The sequence below is a fragment of the Artemia franciscana genome, chromosome 12, assembly GCF_032884065.1.
Source record: "Artemia franciscana chromosome 12, ASM3288406v1, whole genome shotgun sequence".
NCBI classification, from domain to species: Eukaryota; Metazoa; Arthropoda; class Branchiopoda; order Anostraca; family Artemiidae; genus Artemia; species Artemia franciscana.
This window is the reverse complement of record NC_088874.1, coordinates 19,672,148-19,696,000: the sequence shown is the minus strand read 5'-3', so window position 1 is coordinate 19,696,000 and position 23,853 is coordinate 19,672,148. Positions and strand designations below refer to the sequence as shown.

The 23,853-nt window shown below is 33.8% G+C and overlaps 1 protein-coding gene across 2 annotated transcripts in view; it reads right to left on the bottom strand.

Moving 5' to 3' along the window:
* Window positions 1–23,853, bottom strand: part of LOC136033812 (piezo-type mechanosensitive ion channel component-like) — a gene marked incomplete at its 3' end in the record, with an annotated part of 265,796 nt that overhangs the window by 43,541 nt on the left and 198,402 nt on the right. For both annotated transcript variants that reach the window (XM_065714725.1, XM_065714726.1), the window contains 4 exon segments: window positions 5,652–5,815; window positions 7,609–7,783; window positions 13,887–13,970; window positions 22,785–22,949. In XM_065714725.1, the coding sequence (XP_065570797.1) occupies window positions 5,652–5,815; window positions 7,609–7,783; window positions 13,887–13,970; window positions 22,785–22,949 (588 nt within the window).

Here is a 23,853-nt window from a genome sequence, read left to right as displayed (position 1 = left end):
TAAATTTTTTTTAATTGAAAGTCCTCCTAAACTTTCTCTAAAAGTTTTTTTTTAATACTCTTAGCGTCATTGATTACACAAATTGTAGTAGTAGTCTTAATAGTATACGCATAGTGCCTTCTGGGTAGTACAAAATCTGGCACAACCTCCGCTTAAAGGTACATCCACCCAAATATACCCTCAAAGTTTCACCTTCATACCCTTAGCTTGCGTAGTTTCAAATTGGTACCATAACCGTCAATGAAGAATTTTCAACACAAACTCTTGACAACCTGTATGCGCATAGTGTGTCTCAATTTGGTTCAATATCATTTGAATATTCTCTAAGTTCTTTTGATGCCTAATAAGACCTTTAAAGTGTTTCAATATTTTCGCCTTAATATCCTTAGCTTTATTTGTAGTAGTAGCAGTACCAGTAGTAATAGTAGTAGCAGTAGCAGTAATACCAGTAGAAGAGGCCTTTGCTTCAGTTGCAGTAGTAGTAGTAGTAGCAGTAATAGCAGTAATAGCAGTAGTGACTGTAGCCGAAGTAATAGTACTAGTATTACGAGTAGAATCAGTGTTAGAATGCAAAGGTCTTTGGGTTAGTTCAATATTCCTCACAACAAGCTGTGGCAGTTTCAACTTCACATACAAAACCATTCCCTTGATGTCGTTGATACGTCTTTTTGACAATCTGCCTTTAGACGATGTGATGTGGTTTAGTTAACCTTCCCCCTTAATATTTCCTGAAAGGTTCACCTTTACGCCCTTGGGCATAGTTTTAATACCAGTAACAGAAGTAGTGTTAGTACTAGTAGTACTACTTGTAGGACTAGTAGCAGTATTAACAGTGAATGCACTATTGTAGTAGTAGCATTAACATATTGGCTTTTGGTCAGTTAATCATTAATCTCATTAAGTCCTGGAATTTTCAACTTAAAACAGTTAGCCACTGATATGAAATATGCGATATTCCCTTTTGATAAAATATACATTCATGTACTTCCTGAAATTTATATCTTTATGATCTTAACCTTCCAAGTAGTTGATCTTAACCTTCCAAGTAGCAATAGAAGTTATAGTTGAACTAGTAGTAGTAGCAGTATAACTAGCAATAGTAGTGGTATTAGTATTAGCATGCACATGTTGCCTTTTTGTCAATTTATCTTTCCCTTTAAGTCTTGGCTGAAAGTTATAATTTAATACACTTCAATATGTTTTGATTCAAATTCAACTCTCCTCTTCAAATTCACTAAAAGGTTCACTGAGCGCACTTCATCTATTTGGAAAGTGAGGGTCAAACATGCCCGGCTTTATCAATATCATATACTGTATGTAAACAATGGACGAATTGGCTAACTTACGACTTTTGCCCTAAGGGCAGTGAAGGGGGAGATTGATCAAACAGTTCGTGGTAACGAACTGTAGTAAGGAGCGACCCGGCTCAATAGTAAACGAAACTCTAAAAAACGGAATTTCGATATCAATAACTACATCAAAAGAATCGAATTTTTATGCTGATTTTAAATATATAAGTTTCATCAAATTTAGTCTTCGTCATCAAAAGTTATGAGCCTCAGAAAATTTGCGTTATTTTAGAAAATAGGGGGTAACACCCCCTTAAAGTCATAGGATCTTAACGAAAATCACACCCTCGCATTCAGTGTATCAGAGACCCCTATAAAAAAATTTCAAGGTCCAATCTACAAAAATGTGGAATTTCGTATTTTTTGCCAGAAGACAAATCACGGGTGCGTGTTTATTTGTTTTTTTTCCCAGGGGTCATCGTATCGACCAAGTGGTCCTAGAGTGTTGCAAGAGGGCTCATTCTAACGGAAATAAAAAGTTCTAGTGCCCTTTTTAAGTGACCAAAAAAATTGGAGGGCACCTAGGCCCCCTCCCACGCTCAGTTTTTTGCCATAGTCAACGGATCAAAATTTTGAGATAGCCATTTTGTTCCGCATAGTCGAAAACCATAATAACTATGTCTTTGGGGATGAATTACCCCCCAAAGTCCCTGGGGGAGGGGCTGCAAGTTACAAACTTTGACCAATGTTTACATACAGTAATGGTTACTGGGAAGTGTACCGACGTTATCAGGGGGATTTTTTTGGCTTGGGTGTGGGGTTCAGGGGAGGGGGCTATATGGGAGGATCTTTCCTTGGAGGAATATTTCATGGGGGAAGAGAAATTCAATGAAGAGGGCGCAGGACTTTCTAGCATAACTATAAAAAAAAAAACAATGAAAATATAAACATGAAAAAGTTTTTTTTTCAATTGAAAGTAAGGAGAAGCATTAAAACTTAAAACGAACAGAGATTATTACGCAATGAGGGGTTCTAAAAATACATTAGCATAAAGAGCGAGGTATTTAGGAGGAGATAAATACGTTTGACCCAGTTTTTTATACGTTTGACTAGCTGTTGGGGTGGCGCTTCGCGCCACCCCAACACCTAGTTGGTGGGGGCGCTTCGCGCCCCCCCAAGCCCCCCCGCGCGCGTAAGTCGTTACGCGCCATAATAGTTACGCGCCATTGTAGTTGTGTCCCTATGTCCCACCTGTGAATATATATATATATATATATATATATATATATATATATATATATATATATATATATATATATATGGTTTTAACTACGTAAAACTTGCGAATATACAACATTCTTTGCTGTCCCATTGTCTTTGCACATAAATAGATTGTCAGGTTTACCGACTCTTGAACATGCAACATATAATGGTCCATGGGAAAACAATCTGTATTCAGATCTATACCTCATGATTCTAATGATTGCCCTTGAGCTTTGTTGATGGTGATTGCTAATCGACCATTCCCTGTCCCGGTGTCCCGGTCGTCATTTACATCCCCCTGTTTCCCCCGGTGTCCCCGTTGTAGTTGTGTCCCTGTGTCCCGGTCGTCATTTATATTCCCTGTGTCCCGGTCGTCATTTGTATCCCGGTGTCCCGGTCTGTATATACATTCATTTTTTAGTTTTGTTTTTCTCCTTTATTTTTTTCCTTTTTTTTCTTTTTTAGCTTATTTAGATTTTTAGATTTTTTAGTTTTTTTATTAGTTTTTAGTTTTTTTTTCTTTTTAGTTTTTTTGTGATTGCTAATCGAACATTCCTTTTGTCCTGGTCGCTTTCTCTTTGAGTTTCGTTATTTATTTTTTTCTTTTTTAGTTCTTTTAGTTTTTACCTTTTTTAGTTTTTTTTAGTTTTTTAGATGAAATTTTTTTTTAGTTTTTTCCTTTTTTTCTTTTTAGTTTTTTATTGGTTTTTACCTTTATTTTAGCTTATTTTTCAGTTTTTTCCTTTTTTTTATTTTTTTTTTATTTTTTATTTTTTTTAGTTTTTTACCTTTTTTTAGTTTTTTTAGTTTTTTATTTTTTATTTTTTTTAGTTTTTTACCTTTTTTTAGTTTTTTTAGTTTTTTTAGTTTTTTAGCTTTTTTACTTTTTTTATTAGTTTTTAGTTTTTTTTGTAGTTTTTGCCTTTTTTTAGTTTTTTCAGTTTTTTTTTTAGTTTTTTATTGGTTTTTACCTTTATTTTAGCTTATTTTTCAGTTTTTTCCTTTTTTTTTAGTTTTTTTTAGTTTTTAGTTTTTTTAGTTTTTTACCTTTTTTTAGTTTTTTTAGTTTTTTTAGTTTTTTAGCTTTTTTATTTTTTTTATTAGTTTTTAGTTTTTTTTGTAGTTTTTGCCTTTTTTTAGTTTTTTTAGTTTTTTAGCTTTTTTATTAGTTTTTAGTTTTTTTTGTAGTTTTTGCCTTTTTTTAGTTTTTTTAGTTTTTTAGCTTTTTTATTTTTTTTATTAGTTTTTAGTTTTTTTTTGTAGTTTTTGCCTTTTTTTAGTTTTTTCAGTTTTGACGTCACCTGATCCAGTTTTTTCAGGTGACGTCACCTGATCCATCCATCCACAGACAGACAGACAACTTATTTTTATATATATAGATAGATATATATATATATATATATATATATATATATATATATATATATATATATATATATATATATGAAAAAAGAAATCACCAATGCAACATCACAAAAACAGAAATAAACATACACCATAAAAAACAAAGCAAATATATATATATATATATATATATATATATATATATATATATATATATATATATATATATATATATATATATATATATATATATATATATATATATATATATATATATATATATATATATATATATATATATATATATATATATATATATAATATATATAAATGCAGTGTCCATCTGTTACACTATTTTTATCGTTACAATGTCTGTCTGTCACTAAGTATGACGTCATTCTATAAAAAAAATAACTAAAAAAACTTAAAAGAATTAAAAATTATCTTTTATAAAAAAAACAGAAGAAAATAAAATGAAATTAAAGAAAACTAAAAAAGCAAAAAACTAAAAAAATAAAGAGAAAAAATTAAAAAACTAAAAAATTAAAAAAAGAAAACAACTAAAAAAGAAAAAAAAGAAAAGAAGAAACTAAAAAAAGAAAAACTAAAAAAAAAATAAAAAACCAAAAAAATATAAGGAAAACTAAAAAAAAACAAAACAAAAAAAAACATAAGGAAAACTAAAAAAAAAGGGAAAAACTAAAAAATAAAAAATGAAAACTAAAAAAAGACAAAAAGACAAAACTAAAGAATAAAAAAAACTAAAAATAAGACTAAAGGGAAAAAAAATAATAAAAAATAGGTAAAAACTAAAAGGAAAAAACAAAGAAACTAAAAAGAAAAAACTAAAAAAGAAAAAAAAACTAGAAAAAGAAAAGATTATAAAACCTAAATTAGGTAAAAACTAAAAAAAAACTAAAAAGAAAAAAGGAAAAAACTTGAAAAAAGAAAAAAGAAAAAAGAAAAAAACTAAGAAAGAAAAACTAAAAATGAAAAAAAAAACTATAAGTTGTCTGTGTGTGTGTGTGTCGAGTGACGTCATATTTGTGTGTCGACTGACGTCATTATAAGGATTGAGCCGTATGCGTCATGAAGTTGTTTGTCGACTGACGTCATGTTTGTCAACTGAAGAAATTACATACCGCGACACAAATGACGACCGGGACACAGGGAATATAAATGACGACAGGGAATCTCAAAGAGAAATTACAGACTGGGACACCCGGACACAAATCACGACCGGGACACAGGGAATATAAATGACGACTGGGACATAGGGACACAACTACAACGGGGACGCCGGGGGCACAGGCGTGATATACAAATGACGATCGGGACACAGGGATTGTTCGAATAGAAATTACAGACCGGGACACAAATGACGACCAGGACACCGGGACACAGGGAATATAAATGACGACCGGGACACTCAAAGAGAAATTACAAACTGGGATACCGGGACACAAATGACGACCGGGACACTGGGAATATAAATGACGACCGGGACATAGGGACACATCATTAGAATAATGAGCTATAGATCTGAATACGGATTGTTTTTCCCATGGACAATTAAATGTTGCATGTTCAAGAGTCAGTAAACCTGACAATCTATTTATATGCACAGACAAGCGCCCCCAACATGCTTTTGCCTTTGGTACCCTCAGAGGGACCTCACTTCACTTGGGCAGAAGTTCGGGCCTTCTAGTTTCATTTTAAGAAGACATTAAGGATACAATAACTTTAGTAACTTACCTATGGAAGAATAAAACGAGCAATAAAATTAGATCACTATCAGCGTAATCTGGCTTTTTCTCAATGCCAAGGATTCGAGGACCCCAAAATGGACTGTTCAATTTGGCAACTTCATTCCAAGGGAAAATGTCAAATTGAAAAATACACTTGATAAAAACAGCTGTCTAAAAAAAGAAGAAAAAAATATTGAAGTAAAAATAAGAACGTTAGGGCAGGGACTTGAACTAAAGACTTTTGAAGTATTTGTTAAACTTCTTCAATGTTCATAAGAATCGTCTACGTCATGGTTGTAAAAGTTCAAAATTTCAAAAAAAAAACTAAATTTTTAAAATCGAATATTATAACAGGGGCAAATAAAGGTCAAATTGCTATAAAATAAACTTCCAAATTTTCAATCAATTTTAAATCATCTAAAAACAACGCATTTCACTTCTAATTTTCGGAGGCAGTGATGCTACGTGGTGGCGCGTAGTTTGTTCTACGTGAATATTCAATCACGTAGTTCGTATAAATGTGTGTGGAAATAGTTAATCCAGACAATTATTTTAAAGCTTCATTGATTCACTTGATGTCTGAAAAAAAATGTACAGTGACTATTCAGTCCTGTAGTTCATATAAAATGTGTATGTAAACGGTTAATCCTGACAAATATTTTAAAACTTCATCTAATTAAGTGGATTCACAAGATTTCTAAAAGAACACATATCATCTAACCACATATTTATTTGTTCCTCACTTTCATTTCTGGTTTAATTTGATCCTCTTTGTGGCTTGTCCTTTGCCTGCAGATTTTCTCGTAGTTCCCTTTCGGTTTTGACTCGTTGTAACTCTCGCTACCACTTATCTTTTAGTCGCATATTTCTTTATTCTTATATTTCGTTTTGACTGATTGTAATTGTCGTTTTTGCAAATATTTTAACCACATATTTCTTTGTTCTTCGTTTTTGTTTACCATTACCTCAGATATTCTTCCAGTTCCCTTTACCTTGGCTGCTCGGATTGGTCTTGTCACATTTGATGGTCTAAATTGTTCATTTTCATCTGTAAATTTACATTTCTCAGGTGATCCTCTTGGTCACTTCTCATTTGATAGTCCAGTTTGTTCTTTTTCAGCAATTGTTCATTGATATTTTTGTTCTCTTGGTATTTTGAAACTACTTAAAACGCCTTTTTTCTTCAATTTTACTTTTGTTTAGCTGATTCTCGTTGTCATATGTCTTTTACCCACATACCTCTTCGTTCTTTACTTTCGTTTTTGACTCGTTGTAATTGTCGTTATCTCAGGAATTCTAATCCCAAATTCCTCTGTTCTTCATTTTTCTTTACCATTACTTCATATATTTTTTCGTTGCCCTAACTGCCATATTAATCCTGTCGTGTTTAACGGTTTATGCTGCTCATTTACACACATTATGAGTTTTAAATTTCTCTGGTCGCCCTTTTGATCTTGTCCCAATTGAGGGTCCAGTTTGTTCATTTTCAGCAATTTTTAATATAAGTTTTCGTCATCTAGACATCATGACTCTGCTCAAACCACCTTTTTAAATAATATTATTTTATACTTCGTTCCCGAATATGAACTTAGTTATACTAAGACATAGACATTAAAATCAATACAACGACTCCAGAAGCAAAAATTACGTAATTTATACAGTTGAAATATGCTCATAGACATGATGTTTTCGAGTTTGGAGCAGTTTTTGAGAAAAAAACTATGCATAAATGCACATACAATTGTTGCTCTTTTTAACAGATAAAATGTAAATAGATAAGATTGGTACCCTTTATATAAAAATGCACATGGAGGTGTAAATAAAAGAAAAGAAAAAAAAGGACAAGAACTACGCAAGGACAGCATTATTATTCTCAATCGGCAAAAACACAAAGCAAGAGAGAAAAAAAATATTTCACTCGTAATAAAAAACAAATGTAAAGCAAATAGAGAAATAAGTCTTACTTTAACATAAAACATAAGAGTAATCCAAAATGTTTTTGAAGGTCTAGGGTTAGATAAACTTCCCCAGATGAGCACAATTAATGGCAATGGAAGAGACAGAATACTCGCTGACTTAATTTGATACCAAAATGTCGTTAAAAAGACCAAAATTTCACTCTGAGATACAACTAGATACCTGGAATGATAAAAATCACTTTAAAACAGAAAAAAAAATGTAAAATTATTAACAAAACTAAGAAAAATGGAAGTAGCTCACTGACAGAGTTTAGTTATCAGTTCCACCTTCGAAGTAGATTAATTGAAGATCTCTCGAAGTAGAACATAACACAAACCAGCAGCGAGGCTTTTAATGACCATCAACCTATTAAATCAAACCTAGCACTCATCTATGTGAAAATGGTTGTGTTGCTCACTTAATTTCTTCAGTTCAACAAAAAATTTGTTACTAATAGTGGAAAACACCACTACCTGCTTGTCTCAAGTCTTAGAAAAAGGTATACAAACAGAGCCTGAAGAAAAAATAGCCGGGCATAATCTATTGGTATATTTTTTTCGCATGATCATATAAAGGGCCATTTTTGTTTTTTAAGCAAAAACAAAACCGACTTGGAATTTCCAATTTAATAAAAAGAGGAGATACTATGCATTTTACACGTGGATTGTCGGGTATTTCCTATAAAACATATTACTGCATAAAACTCTTACATTGGACAAAAATGTGCTTTGTACTAACTTTCAAACCTCTACCAAACATCTCATTTTAACCAAAATCAAATATGTGAAGTCTTACGTCTCATAGCAGAATCTTCTGTTTCATTGAGAGCTTCAATTCAAAATTCAATTCCGCAGGAGAATCTCTCATCACTTTGGAAAATAGGCTAATTTTTTAAGGTCATGGATGATGCGCGGAACAATCGCCAAATTACTGACGTTAGCAAGTCCTTGTACCCGGCTGCAGAAATGGAAAATGAACACTTTCATTATCTTGCTTCTATAGTGAGTACCATAACAGATGGTCACACATTGAGAACTGCCTAACATACGAACTAGTGCATTAGATAAGTGTATTTTCATACCAATTAGTTATAATCATTTGAAAAGAACTTTAAAAGTTTCATCAGAGCCCTTTTATTATAGATCTAGTCTCACACATTAAAAGTACTTTCCTTTGAGCTCAAGCCGTAGACTTTGCCCAGTTAACACAACGCAAGCCCACAGTTAAATACATACAGGTTTAAATACATTCAGTCAGATGAGTTCCCAAAAGAAATCATGGACGATTCCACTGGAAAACATTTATAAAATCCTCCTCCGTCTATCAGAGCGCTCACATTTCAGAACAATGCTTGATCACTATCATCAATGAAGCTTTCCGCATTTTAATTATGGTTCACACCCTTGTTTTCCTAATCTCCCAAATTTTTTTCCACTGTAAAAAAAAAAAAAATGCTTACCCTTGGCTCTCCTACTTTTAACATAATCACTTCATCCTCAATCCTTAGCATAAATTAAATATATAAAAAAACAAGTTTTTGTTATTGAAAGTAAGGAGCAACATTAAGACTCAAAACGAAAATAAATTATTCCATATATGAAAGAGGTTGTCCCCTCCTCAACGCCCTGCTCTTTACACTAAAGTATGTTTTTGACGAGAAAGTATGTATGACAAAGAGTATGACTCTTTCTTAACTCTACTTTTAAAAAAGTAAAAACTTTAACGTAAATAATCTGTATATTTGTAATAATTCTTTTAATACTGTCTCTAATTCATCCTAGCAAATTCAATCTTCCTTCACTTCCAAAGAGTCGAAAACTTTTCCATTATTGTCAATACCATTTCTGGTAGCTTTATCTACACGTCACGGTCTCTCTTTAAATCTTTCATTGTCATTAGTTGTTGCCTAGTTCCCATCTTGTTCTAAGACAAGTTCATATTAAATAAACCCTCTCAATTTCTTAACTTGCTAGTAAAATTATTTACTATTATGCCGTCTGGCTGCATTTTCCAGATGTTTAGCAATTTTATCGTGATCAGTTTTGTCAATCGGATATCAAAGGTCGTATATCCGTTTTATTGTAAAACAAATTACTTCGCCCACCAGACTGTTCGTTCTAAGAGACGTAGGTCAGCCTAAAGATAAAAATTCTAGCTTGACTCAAAAAGTCACCTAGCGACCAAAATCAGAACAATGTATCTAAATCGGTCAAATGGAAACAATTTTCCGGTCATATGGAACCGACTTCACTTTATTTTTTTCTAGTTTGAGCTTGTGATTCGATACCTAAAGGTTGGTGTTCTATACACATTTTGTTAGCAGCTTTGTTCTCCTTTGTTCAAGTAGCAAACTGACCAGGAAAAGCATTCAGTACTAATGTTCCTAGATGTTAATATTTACCTATTTCAAACTGAGGCTATGGAGCAGAACCACCATCTTGAATGAATCTTGCTCTGTTAAGTTTATTTGTGCAGTGGAAAAGGTGATTTATGCCTGGATTGAAGGCTGTTGCTGTGCATTTCATCTTAAGGTTCTGGCTAGAAGCCAAAACATTGTAGGAGCTTAGCTCTCCTCAAAGATATTACAGGCTGTTCAAACAGCACAGCACCGGCTGTACTGCTTAATCAGTGTATGCTGTCGGAGTTCTGTTACAGACGAAATAGAAGCTCCAACCACACCCTTTTTTAGTTCCATTGAAGAAGGCACAAGAGCAACTTTCAAGAATCTTTGGAAAATCAAAAGCGACAGTTCAATATGGATTCACAACAAGGATAAGTGACTTAAGACAGAAGGTAAACCTTATATATCTTATAAAAAGGAAGACGGTGAGTGGAAACAGATTAAGCGTAAAGGAGCTAAACTGAAGCCGATGTGTCGCTCGACTAAGTACCCGAAAAGCACGCAACATCACTGTAGCGAATTTACAGAAAAAGAGACACAGAAAATGTATAGTGGATCTTGTACGATAGATAATGTCCATAAAAAAAAAAAATAGACGTGCCAAGCCTTGTCACTATAAACAGCATGCAACAACATAAAAGCCAGGACACAGTTAAAACGAAGTTTAACTTTAGAGTACAGTTTTAAAGATCAGTCTTATGCAACTTCCCGTTTTTGTAAGAAAACTTTACTGAATACGTATTCGCTCAGAGAAAAACAAGTTCAAAACAAGATGAAAACGGGACAGGCAGCACATGGCACCTATAGGTCTCCGCATATTTATTCGACATCTCGGGGCAGGAATGATGGAAAAGAGAAGCTCAGCAGCTCTAAGAAACAGTTTTTTAGTACATTGCTTGACAGCTTTTCTAAGCTGCTCAACCTTTACTACTTGGAAAATATTTCAAAACTATATCTCGGACTTAGCTTTAAGTCCAAATCGGAAATTTATGCGTTATATAAGGAAAGCTACGGCAAAGAGAAGCAGAAACCACTAAGTGTAAGGCTGTTCCATGACACCTTTCATCAGAAAATAACTCGATTTTCCACCGAAGACGAAACAGGAATCGTTATCAACGAAGTATGGAACCAACATGTTGCATTGAAAAACAAGGTTTGTGATGCAAAAAATGAAGACAAGACTGCAGCTAGCGTTGTTTTTCGTGTCTATACGCAAGACCAGTAGACTTTGTAACTTCTTCCAAAGAGCAATGGTGGAATTATGTACTACCACAACTTTTCATTCTATGATCTAGGCACACAAAGTGGCTATTGTTACATGTGAGATAAAACTCTAGGCGAAATAACTAGCTCTGAGTTTGCGAGTGTTTTTGTGGATTTTATAGAACGAGAGATTCAGATAGGAAAGAAATTTCTTATCTTGTGGTGCGACTACTGTGATAACCAAAAAAGAAACTGCACCCTCTCTAGCACCCTGGATATGCTTACTGTCAAATATGAAGTTACTATTATCCAAAGTATTTGATTATAAAAATAGAATGCGACTCCATCACGCCTGTATGGAAAGGAAAATCTGGAAGTATAAGCTACATCTCCCATACCAGCTTTAGAACCAGATGAAGATGACCCGGTAAGACAGATCATACGGCTGCTAAGTTCTGAATCATGAATTTTCTCAAGGATCACAACACAGTCAATTTCATTCAGTCCAAAAGCCCTGGAAGAGAAGCTGGTGTTTCTAAGGTACGGAACCTTGGAGTTCTTTGTTACCATAATGGAAACATCAAACACATCTTCGAATTCGACCAGGAATGGCATCTCCTCGTCAAAGAGTCAGAAGAGTGGAGCCACAAGTTGTTCCACGCCAATACAATAACAGACTGCAGGTAAATTCACTCAAGACGAAGTATATCCTTGAATTACACCACAATATAACTCCTCAATCCTGGTCTTACTATGAGCGCACAGATGGCTAGCTGGCAAAGAAGCAAAGTAAACTTGCTGACTGCCAATTATTTTTTTTCTTTTTGAACATTTTAAGCATTTGATGAACGAATTAAGATATTTTTACATTTTTTAATGATAATCTGAATAATTTAAAACGACATATCTTCTTGTGTTCTCAATTCAGTAGGTCGTATCTCCCTTGCAAAATGTTCAGACTGAATGTTTAGCTTTGACTGACTCAATATTAACAAAAAAAGATTTTTATACATTAATCTGTTTTTGTTCTAAGGGTATTGGAGGAAAATAAAGAAGTTCTGAAGTTGTTTTGATACCTGACTGATAATATATTCCATTATCCTGTATTAATCCAGCCAGTCTTCGATTTAAAATAACCAACTCAATAAGGTTGGCCGTCTTACCATCGTTTGAGTACCATATTTTTAATTATGGGCGATTTTATGTATAAATACTGTATTAGCTATGACGATTTGCCTACTGAATTTTAGCAGTCTATTATCACTTTTTACTAAATAAACTTGCACCAAAGTCACCATATTGCCGTATAATCAAATTTACCTACGCTAGAATACCATTTATCTCTTTTTCTACGAGTCTGGCGATTAAAATCCCCAAATAAAAATAGCGAATTTCGAGCTGGAATCCTTCTCATTTGTTCCTGTAGATTTAAGTACAATTCACCTGAGTCATTACTATGTCCATTTGTCGATTACACAGGGACTTATACTACTACGAATGACAATTTGCGCTTTTTAGTCCTAAAATGAGTGACTAGCATTCTTGTATTGATACCTTCCAATCCTAAGCAAGACTCGTCGTGAGTTCTGTTCCCTGCCAATTTACCCTATCCTTCCTGTCTGAGTAAACAAATTCTATATTCCCTAATTTCCTGTTTCCTATCTTTGGGAAATCAGTTTCTAAAATCCTAACAAGCCCAGTTCAAAGTGTATGATTTGTCAGTCATAATGTCATAATGATAGTTGTTTTTTGAAAGTTGTAACATTCGAAATTAGAGTTCCCATATTTTTTAAATGATTTACATTACAATTGCCTAAGGTAAAGCCATGGGCCCCAAGCCAGCATAGGACGGGAACTAATACATCTTTCCAAGTCTTAATGAAGGGTTGAAGCTTAGAACCATACAATAGAAAGTTCCGAGGACTTGCAGTAACAATAGCGGCTTTGTGCAACCCTAGGCCGATCTTTGTCACGATATTTTTAACACTTGGTGATGATCGTCTATCAACAAGGGCTAAAATAGGAACAAAATTTCGGAGAAGTAAAATTTTAAGACAGCCAGTCCAATTTTCTGGTAATTACTCTTGGCTGGAAGTCCATGGTTCCCTTAAAAACGGAATAAATCACGTTTTAGCGAGTTTTACATGAGCGGTGCGTCTCCAGCGTATTTAAACAAGCTCTATGAGAGACATTAACAAGAAAAATATGATAATCTAAGATGATCTATTAAAGGTAGAACCGAAGAAACCCGTCACAACGACAAGAAAAGCGATGAAAATATAGACTTCAACAGTTCCTTTTTTTAAAAAAATTATTGGATTGACTGGATGGTTTAGTTGGCCCTGACTGTTTTAAGTCCAAGAAGGGCCAATGGTAATCACTTGAAAAAAAATGGGTTATGACACTAAGTTTTGAAATCAAATCCTGTTTCCCAGGGATTTTCTTTAAAATTAAAATTTACGCTTATATATTTCAACCTGATCTTGCCATTGACAGGGAGGGGTGGATGGTTACTGTAGCTTTTCCATACCTTGATACTCATAAACAGTCTCTTAAATGGCCAAGGCTTTACTAAGTCTAGATCATACGTTGCTTTGGTTTCCCGCCCTAAAAATGGGTCTCACGAAGATACTGATTTCTAATCTACATAATGATTTTCTCATGGTTTATTGTGCTTACCAAAATGAGATCACAAGTTCAAGAACTGTTGACTGGCTAGGCTCCCATTCGTTAGGGTCTTTTTCAGTTTCTACAAATGAAAACCTAGAAAATGAGTAAAAAATTAAGAAACGATTAAACATCCGCTTCGTTTAGTATCAGTCAGATACAGGTATATATTAAAATAGACCCAATTTGATTAACATAGCTCCAACAATCATCGACATCAATTAACTAGGTTTAGTTATTTTTCTATGTATTTATACAATCCGACAAATTGTTTTTAAGAGCTTTTTGGCTTTTTTTTCAAGATATCCGTAGATTTGTTTTTTCAATAAGCGTTTAATATTAGAATTAATTGAAATAACAGTTAATATTCCTGAATTAGCTTCAAATGACAATTATTTCTCACTCGACAGTTTTTGTTAATTTTTTTTTAACTGTGCTTTTAAATTTTCGGTTAATATGGGCTGGAATCCTTTCATTACTCGGTTGTATCTGACGTTGCATCCATGATTAATTTAAAAGATATTTAAACTGAAAATAATTTTTATCCAATCTGTGTGTTTTTTTGTTTCACATAAAACAAACACAATCACCCGCAAAAAAAAGAAATCACATTCATAACTAGGATAACTGAAAGAATAAATGAATGGGGATTGACGGTTTAGCATACATTGATGGAGATAATGTTTAAAATGTATTTTGTATTCAGCAAAATGCAAATTAGGTTCTTGTCCTGAGAAGACACAAGGGTCATTAATTTGAGTTTGATTTTGTTATTTCTTGTAGTCTGTGCCTGTTTTGGGTTTGATTTATTTATTGATAGTGATTTATGGTAGTTTTAGGCTTGTAAATTCCTAGAACTTATTTCAATTCATCTTTGGTTTAATGCAGCTCTTTACTTTTTTTGAAAAAACTGTGTTTGTGGAGATGTTGCGTTTTTAAATTAATTTTTTTGCGTTTTTGGTTAAAACATTCTCTTTCATGGTCGAAGAGAAGAGTTTTTTCTAAATAATCTCGGTTTTCTAGAGATGAATATAGATTTGGCTTTACTATTTATGTCAGACAAAATTTTAAAACAATATGTAATAATAGCAAAACTATAACTCTTCAGATTGATGATTAAGGATAAAAATGGGTAAAGTTCAATGCCATCCACCCTCCTTGCTGTGAGGTTCCGCTCAGTCCGAATGGGTCTCCGCTCCGACCGGTAGGCAATCACAGCAAGGGGACTCTAGTCTGCACCAAACTCTCTGGGAGAACTCTGGGTTTCGACTAGGTGACAAGGAGGGCTAAAATGGACTTTTTTGAAGAAATGTACATTTCATTTTCTTTTTTTTTTAAGAGATAAAAAGACTTTAATTTTTATTTTTCAGAATTAGTCTATAAATTCCGTTTTTTATGAATCAAGAGTTTCATTTTTTTTGTTTTTCTTAATTCTATTAATTTCAATTATACTTTTTTTTAATTTAGTGTTCTTAACTTATTGATCTTATGTATAAATGATAAATTTTTTGTAAATATTTTTATTTGACTATTGCAGCATTAGATCAATCTGGAAATGAATTTAAAAAGAATTAAAAATTCAACTTTCGTGGTAACATTTCTCAGTTGTAACGCTTCCTACCGGGACCAAGCCTACCTTTCTTTCAAAACCACTAAAAGATGTCTACTCCAAGTTGGAAAAAAAATTGAAAAAAACTTTTTACACAAAATAGATTTTTAAATAAAGGTAAAGAACTCCATTAAACCAAAAATAAGCGGAAAATAAAATCCAATATTCTCCAAGGCTAAAACTATCAAATGTCAGCTTACATAAATAAATGAAACCAAAATCGAACAGAAATTACAATAAATAATCAAACAAAACTCAAAATGAGAAGAAATTGGAAATAGTAGGGCTCCAAACCTCCTATGACATTACAAGGTAAAAATATAATTTGCATTTTACTGAATATTAAAACAAAGTGAAAATACGGCAAAACTATAAAACTCTAAAAGGAGTTTTTGCCTAAGACGAATTCCCAAATTTAATCAATCCAAAAATAATAAGGAATCGAAAATTAGTCTATATTAAGACTAAGTGAAAATACGGCCAAACTCTAAAATTCTAGAAGGATTTATGTTCTAAGATGAATTCCCAAAAACAGGGTCTGATCAATCCAAAAACAATAAGGAATTGGAAATTAGCCTATATAAAACTAAGTGAAAATATGTTTACAAGACAAAGGGTTTGAAAATTAGTCACACAGTGTTGCAAGGTCCCATACAATTTTGTAAAAAAGGCATACATCCCTTGTTGTCGTATTGCTTCTATGTTCTGAGCCAATTTATCCGTATGTCCCCCTATTCAATTGGTCTGGAGCCCCCCTCTTCGATGTGTCGTGGAACTAACCGCCAAAAAGAAATGAGACCACGTTCTCCATGGGGTTTGCAACAGGAAGGACCTACCAAAAGAGAATCCCACCACGTTTTTGAATATGAAATGTGGTACAAATACAAACCTGGTTTTCTACTGAGGAGACCGGTAGAATAGCAGAAGAATAAAGGAGGAGGCAGATAAAGAGGAAAAGAAAGTATTGATGGGAATGATTACAAGAAGAAATTCCCAGACGCAACAACAATTATCAACAATAAATATAATGTACGCCGCAAAGTTCCAGCCGATGAGAGAAAATAAACATATATACTTATTTATTTCTAATTTTGAAACAATTGCCTAATTGAACTGGTCGCTGGAGGAACCATGGTTAAATATAATACAACCCAAGCTAAATTAGAAGGCACAAACTTCATTTTTGACATTGTCAAGACAGTACGCGAACGACTATCAAACATTAAAAGAAGCGACTATTAGGTGATTGAAATTATCTTTGGAACATTTTCGCCAAAAGTTCAGAAACGAAACAAAAAGATATTTAGAAACTTGAAGACGGAATACAGACTGAATGAATACAGAGTACAGCGAAAATATGGATAAAGACTGACAGTTCTACAAGAAAAATGATTAGAATCAGGTGAATGCACCATGTTAGAAGGTTCCGAAGGACTGAAAAAAAAGATTAAGGAAATGGACCAAAGATTTACGATGAATCAATTTTTACAAAATACCCACAGAGAATTGAAATTACATTTAAAAGAAAAGAACCCAGAAATAAGCAAAGCGGCAGAGTTAGCGGATAAGCGGACCGAAACAACAAATGAAGTAGCGGATACAAAGAAATTCCAATATAGAGAGTATAATAAAAAAAACAATATTACATAGACCAAAACGTACATTAAGCCCAAACAAGAAGAATTAACTTGCTATATCTGTGGTACGACAAAGTATTTTGCTAGAAGCTACCCCAATAAAGATGATCAAAAAACCTATAAAATGATAGCATTAGCTGCGGCTCATAAAATTAAAAAAAAAAATGTGCTTGTACAGTCGCATAAGATTTCTTGAAAATTGAATGGAAAATTTGTTGAAATGGCAATTGATTATTGCATTAACCAAACATACGTGTGAACTGACCTAATTAAGAAAATGGAGGTAGACAACAGAGATACGCTCACAACATTATGTTATTATGGAGATAAGCACCCATGCTCATTAGCTTGGGTTAGAATAGAAATTACAAAGGATGACGAAACGATCCTAAGAAAAACAGTAAAAGTATGCTTAGTTCCTTTTCTTGCAGTAGATGTTCTAATTGGAGGAGACTTGGGACACACAAAGAATTTATTACCCCAAAAAATCCACTTAAATAATGGCAGGGGAGGGCATGCCATTCCATAGGGGTATTGATGAGACACATATGGTCAAGTACGCCCATTTAATGAAAGATTTAAAGACAACTTTTATAGTAAATGAGACATATAAAAGTGATTTTTTGGAAAATATTTTGGAAAACAAAAACTTTGAAAACACTTCTTCCAAATATGAAACGCTGACAAGTAGATTTCTAGATCAAGCACTCGCTGTGCCAGAGAAAAATTAGAACAAATTTGTTGTGCACGCATTCCCGCAAAAAGTTCGATAAATTCTGGTCCAATTGGATCCAATTTTCATATGACGAAGATTTATTCAACAATACGGCAAAACTGAAGAAAAATTAAGAGATAAAAAAGCTTCCAAACAAAATATAATTTAAGAGTCCTATTTTCATTTAGCACAGGATTATTTAATATTACGGTAAAAGATAGAAACATAAAAATATATAACAAGCGCTGAAAACAAATATGTGGTACCACTTTCAAAATTTGTTGCGCCAATGGCAAAAAGGTCGTATCTTAAGAAAAAAAAACAACGAAGACTGGGTATATTTTTATTCTGGGGACCTTTTTTGAGCATTGTTTAGCAGAATATTTCTCCATAAGTGCCATTTCAGAGCCAATTCCATTAATGAGGGATTTAAAGAGTGGAGGGGGAGTGTTATCTCTCTACCCTACCTTCCACGTTTACCCTGTCTTAATTTGCACTTCCAAGCGTTAAGAATTTAAGAGTTCTTCAACTGGTCGACATTAGCGTGAAAAAGCTATGCCCTGTGCAATACTAAGTATTTTTACAAGTTTTCTCCCTCCCCCACCTTAAATCTCCCGATGCGACCCAAATCTTTCCGTGCTTGAACACTCTCTTTGCGCTGCACTAATGTACCAAACGGAAATTTTACAGGAGCGCTACCTAGCAATGTGATCTCATCGCACGCACGAATATTACCGTCATCACTTTGGTTATAATCGAAGATTTTAAAGCAAACAAACCAATTGAAATCACTTCATTATACACACAATTTAGTAATTGTGCTTGTCTGTCCTTAATGACCCCCTAAAAATGTCAAATATAACGGTAAAGTATTGTATTACTGAAGATATTCAAAGAATTAATTTTAAACGTTATATATATTATTTCAGTATATATTGAACATTTTCCTGGTAAGTGCATCAAAGCTAGCTACTTTATTAGGCGAGGGGCTTGGTTATGAGTGTTTCACTAACTTTTAAACTTCCCCAGTACTGGTCTAGTGATAACAAAGACATATTTCCTTGCGTTGACCCACAACGCCTTGCATAACCCTTGTACTACTTCTCTTTTTCCTAGCGATCATACACCTGAAACAGCCTAGGACAATGAATAGCAGCCACAGGTAGCCATGCGTTTATGTAAAGCTTTCTTAAGGAAATCCATATGATTGTGATAACCAATGAGTGGGCCAGTCCAGCAGTTGCGAGCTCCTTATTACAGGTAAGAAACGAGGAATTGAAGCTGTAACCAAGTATTTCAAATAGGATGAAAAACCGTTTCAAAATTTCAAATAACTTCAATGGATCTTGCTTCAAGAGAATCGGGAACAAAAACGAGTGCCGTTTGAAAGTCCTAGTTTTCCAGAGCTTATGACAGTGAAGAAAATTCTGCGTGCGATAGATTTCAGCCCTAAGACTGGACTTAAAAAGCTTAAAAATATTCTGAGCTTTGAACTCATTTCATATGCTCCTTCAATTATTGAGCTAAGGGTTTCTACTTTCCTTTGAGCTCAAGGCATAGACTTTGCCCAGTTAACACAACACAAGCCCACAGTTAAATACATACAGTTTTAAATACATTTAGTCAGATGAGTTCCCAAAAGAAATCATAGACGATTCCACTGGAAAACATAAGACTGGACTTAAACAGCTTAAAAATATTCTGAGCTTTGAACTCGTTTCATATGCTCCTTCAATTATTGAGCTAGGGGTTTCTACGTTGGCACTTCGAAGTGGTGTTAAGTCTACCGTTCCAGACTTTCTGAGTGAGGCCAGTGGCTTGCGTGAATGGCCTGAAAACCCGAGCTTGGAACAGAAACGTTGCTTGTATAGGTGTGAGGCCTTTGTTATTGCCTTCATGCCGCCGATTCGCCCAAAGCCACTAGCTGAACATAAAACCGTCGAAATCTATGCCATGCGGCTGCTTAAAGCCGTGTTGAAAGGGATACCTGAAACAGCAAGTGAAATTAAAATCGTGAGTAATAGGTATGATAGACTGTTTGGTCACACTGATCCAAATGGTTGTATTGTATCTCTAGAGGACTGCAGTGAGCGTCATGAGTTACACGGCCACTGCTCAACAGTCTACTCAATCTCAACGAGCTCAAAAATTGGGAACTAGACAAAGATTGTTGCAAATACAAGGAGCAAAGCAAATGGCATGAAAGGAATTTATGTAACATGGGAATCAAATGGATTTGACTATATAAGCAGCTTAAGTACTTCTTACACCTTGTGGTTTATGGCTATATGGAGGATTTCAAGACAGGATTAGAGCTGTATGTGGAACTCAGGATGTTGATTCGCTCAGTTTCAAGGAATTTCTGTGTAAGATAACTAAGGTTCCGGACACCAGAATGGCTCTGCACTTTGCCTTTTGCTTCCGAAACAGCTCTGAAAGGGTGACTGTTTGTACTAATGATGCTGATATAGTTGTGATACCAGTGGACCAATTCCTTTGTGAATTTCGTTGAGAATTTTATGACTCAACCCCTCGTAAAGGGTCCAAAATATTATGTCTTCATTGGTCATTTGATCCAGAGAACGGAGAAGCAAATTCTGAACTCCCTGGAGTCAATTCACTGCATTCTAAGGTATGACACAGTGAGTTACATTTTTCTCAAAGGAAAACGAATACTCTTAGTTTCCGCCAAGAAGAGCGGTCTGTACACGGAGATTCAGCGTACAATACAGAAGTTGAGGGATAAAACCTTCACGAAAGCCAATATGCTCTCCCTCCAAGATGTTGCAAGAAAGCTGAAAATCTGTGCTTATTGAAGAGATCCTAATCAATTTTCCCTCAATGATTTACGAGTACACTTTTACCCTCGTAAGAAGGAGCTGAAAGCGTGGTCCCCTTTAATGGGGGCTGTTTTAGGAACATTTTAAGCATTCTTACTATCAGCTTGCAATCAGGGATGTCTCACTGAGTGAAAGACCATGTCTGCCAAGCCTTTTGAGTTATGGATGGCAATTATCTGGACAAAATGTTCGTCCTGTTGTTTCGAGCACTTCCTCGCTTTCATCGGGATTTTCATAATCCTTTTCTAAGTGTAGCAGAAAGTGCACCAAGAAATCTAAATGCCTTCCTCGATTTTGTGATGTTTTGTGTGCATTTACACTCAAGTTCTGTTGAAAAGTGAAGTTTGGTTACTGTTAATGAAATAAAACAAAATATTATTTCATCTATTACCACTCTCTGAACAACTCCGATTTTTCCACAACTATATTTAACTTAAAAGATAAAAAAAAAATATTATACCCCCTCAAAGAGCAGAGCTCGTAAGGCTGGGACAGCACAAAACATAGAAAAAACAGCAACATCTAATCACACTAATAATTCCAAAAACTAACATGGCAAATAACAAAAAAAATAGAAAGAAAACACAAAGGAGAAGTAATAAGGATAAGTAAATGACTAAAAATGGGCAGGAGGGACGTGTGAGGCCATCTTAAACTCAGGGACACAAAAAACACACAAAGAAAAAGAACAAATAATTTGATATTACATCACCAATGATGAATAATCAAGCATTAGGAAAAAAAAAAATATTTCGTTCTTCAATACTTAGCTAAGATTTTTCGGATGGATCAAACAGAATTTTGTCATTCAGCTTATAGTTGTTGCAATGAAGGTATTTGGTATCTTATCTAATACCTTGACCTTTCAAAACTAATAAAAGGAATTCGGTACATCCCAGACCACCAACAATCCAAATGAGGAGGTGAAATTAACAGAGATTTACCACAGAAATTATTATTAGAATTTTGGATTTGAAAATGCCATATGGAAATATATAATGCTCGTATATGTTTCAAATCTAACAACTTTAGGAAAAAGAATAAAGTATTAGTTTCTGAACCATTTTCAAGATTTGAAGGTCGATGTAAACGATTTCCAAGTATTCTTATTACCCTATTTTATAGTACCTGTAAAGGTTTTATATGCTTCCAAAAGGTATTAAGATGAACAATTGAGCAGTAATCAAATAAGAAGCAATTAGAGAGTGGTAAATTATTTTTAATATGGAAATTAGAAAACTATTCTTTACACGATAGATCGACCCAATATTTTGAGCAAATTTTAAACTTAAATACTCAATATGATTGTGACATGACAAAAGGGGATAAATCCTAAATAGCGATATGGTTGGAATCTAAAAATATTTTCACCACCGACCTTAAGCTCTGACAAGAAATCTCTCGAGTGGCATGTTTGAGACGACCAAAAACCATAAATTTAGTTTTCGTAAAATTTGGTACTAGATTACTGGAAACAAACCCTCGATTAACTGACGTAACACATATAATCAAGTTTTCGATCAATATTGATGAATCCCTAGCTTTAAATGGTATGGCTGTGTCATCTGAAAAAGAATTTTATAGATAATATTCTCATGCAAACCTCGTCGAAGACCATTAATATAAATAAAAATAAAAGAAGACCTAATACTGAGCCTTGGGGGACACCAATATCATTAAGACTTTTTAAATTAGGCATTTTTTCCACCGAGATCAACTGTGATCTTACGTCCGCATAGTTATGATTTAATAATTTGTAATCCTTTCTCTCTCATGCCGGAATTTATTATTTTGTCAAGGAGAATTTCATGGTTAAAGTGTCAAATGCTTTTTTACATCATAGAAAACAGTAGCCACATAGAAATCACGATCTAAACAATCGTTTATTTCTAATAAAAGGGCTGCAACTTCGTGTGCTGTCAAACGGTTTGCCCTAAATCCAGGCTGATGTTCGGTAAAGAAAATACCCTCCCTAAACGTCCCTGAGGTTCTGCTAGAAGGAAGAATCAGCCTTTACATCTGAACATACTACAGTTTTTTTTATTTAACACTTCTTTTGTTACACAAATAAAATCATGGTTCTTAACTCTTTTATTTATATTTTCTTACCTTGTTTTTTGAATTTTTTCAGGATTTTTCTCTGGCAACGAAGGGTTTTCCGAAGAGAGACTTATATTATCCAGGTTCATATCATCACTTGCAGATTCAATTCGGATTACAATTTCTTTGGATTCCATTGCCGAAAGTGGTTTCTTCTCCTTTTCATTTTCTGACCTATAACGAAAGAGGATTGATTGTATAAAGAGAAGTCAAAACTGAAAGAATTACCTAGTCAAAACTGAAAGAAGTCAAAACTGAAAGAATTTACCTAGGTGAGGATACCATCTCTCCCGATTTCTACCTATTAGTTATTCTTTAATAGTAATTTCCGTGTCGTTTTGAAAATTGAATTATTATAGAATTTATTTCTGCTGATCTTAAGTTTAACATGCCCTTTACTTATCTTGGAAAAATTTCTTTTTCGGAAAGTTTTTTTTTTTAATTTCTACAAGATTAAACCTTTTTACTTCAACACTGAAAGAATTATAACACCGTATTACCTGTGTTTACTATAAACAATGATATTTCCAGCGCAAGCTAAAGACATTGAAGAATTTAACATATTGTTTGACAATAAGAGAACTTTTGTCAGAATTTACCGTGAAGAGAAGGAGTTGGAGGGGCAAAACAGCCCATATACGCAGAATAAAGTTCTTGTTGGCTCAAGTTTCAACGTCATTCTTACTTGTGTTTAAAAAAAACAAGTTTCTAAAGATCGGATGTTATATTAAATAACTTGAATGAAACAAATATAAGTACAATATACATTATGCCAATGCAAATCACGAATAATCGACAATTGGGGTAACCCATTAAAATCTCAATGTATTTCCATATTTCACTCCAAGCTTTTCCTTAAATAATTTGCCTTACCAGGTTAAGCAAAACGAAAATTAAAACTAGATAAAAATGACGCACCATAGTGATCAAACAGAAGTCTGGACCTCAAAAGTAAAAATAATGCGGAATATGTAACATTTGTTATCTGAGTGCATGACATATATAAATCTATGTTGGAGTGATAAAATGTGTACTGAGGTCCTGGGGTAATACGACTAAATAAATTAGATTTTACTGA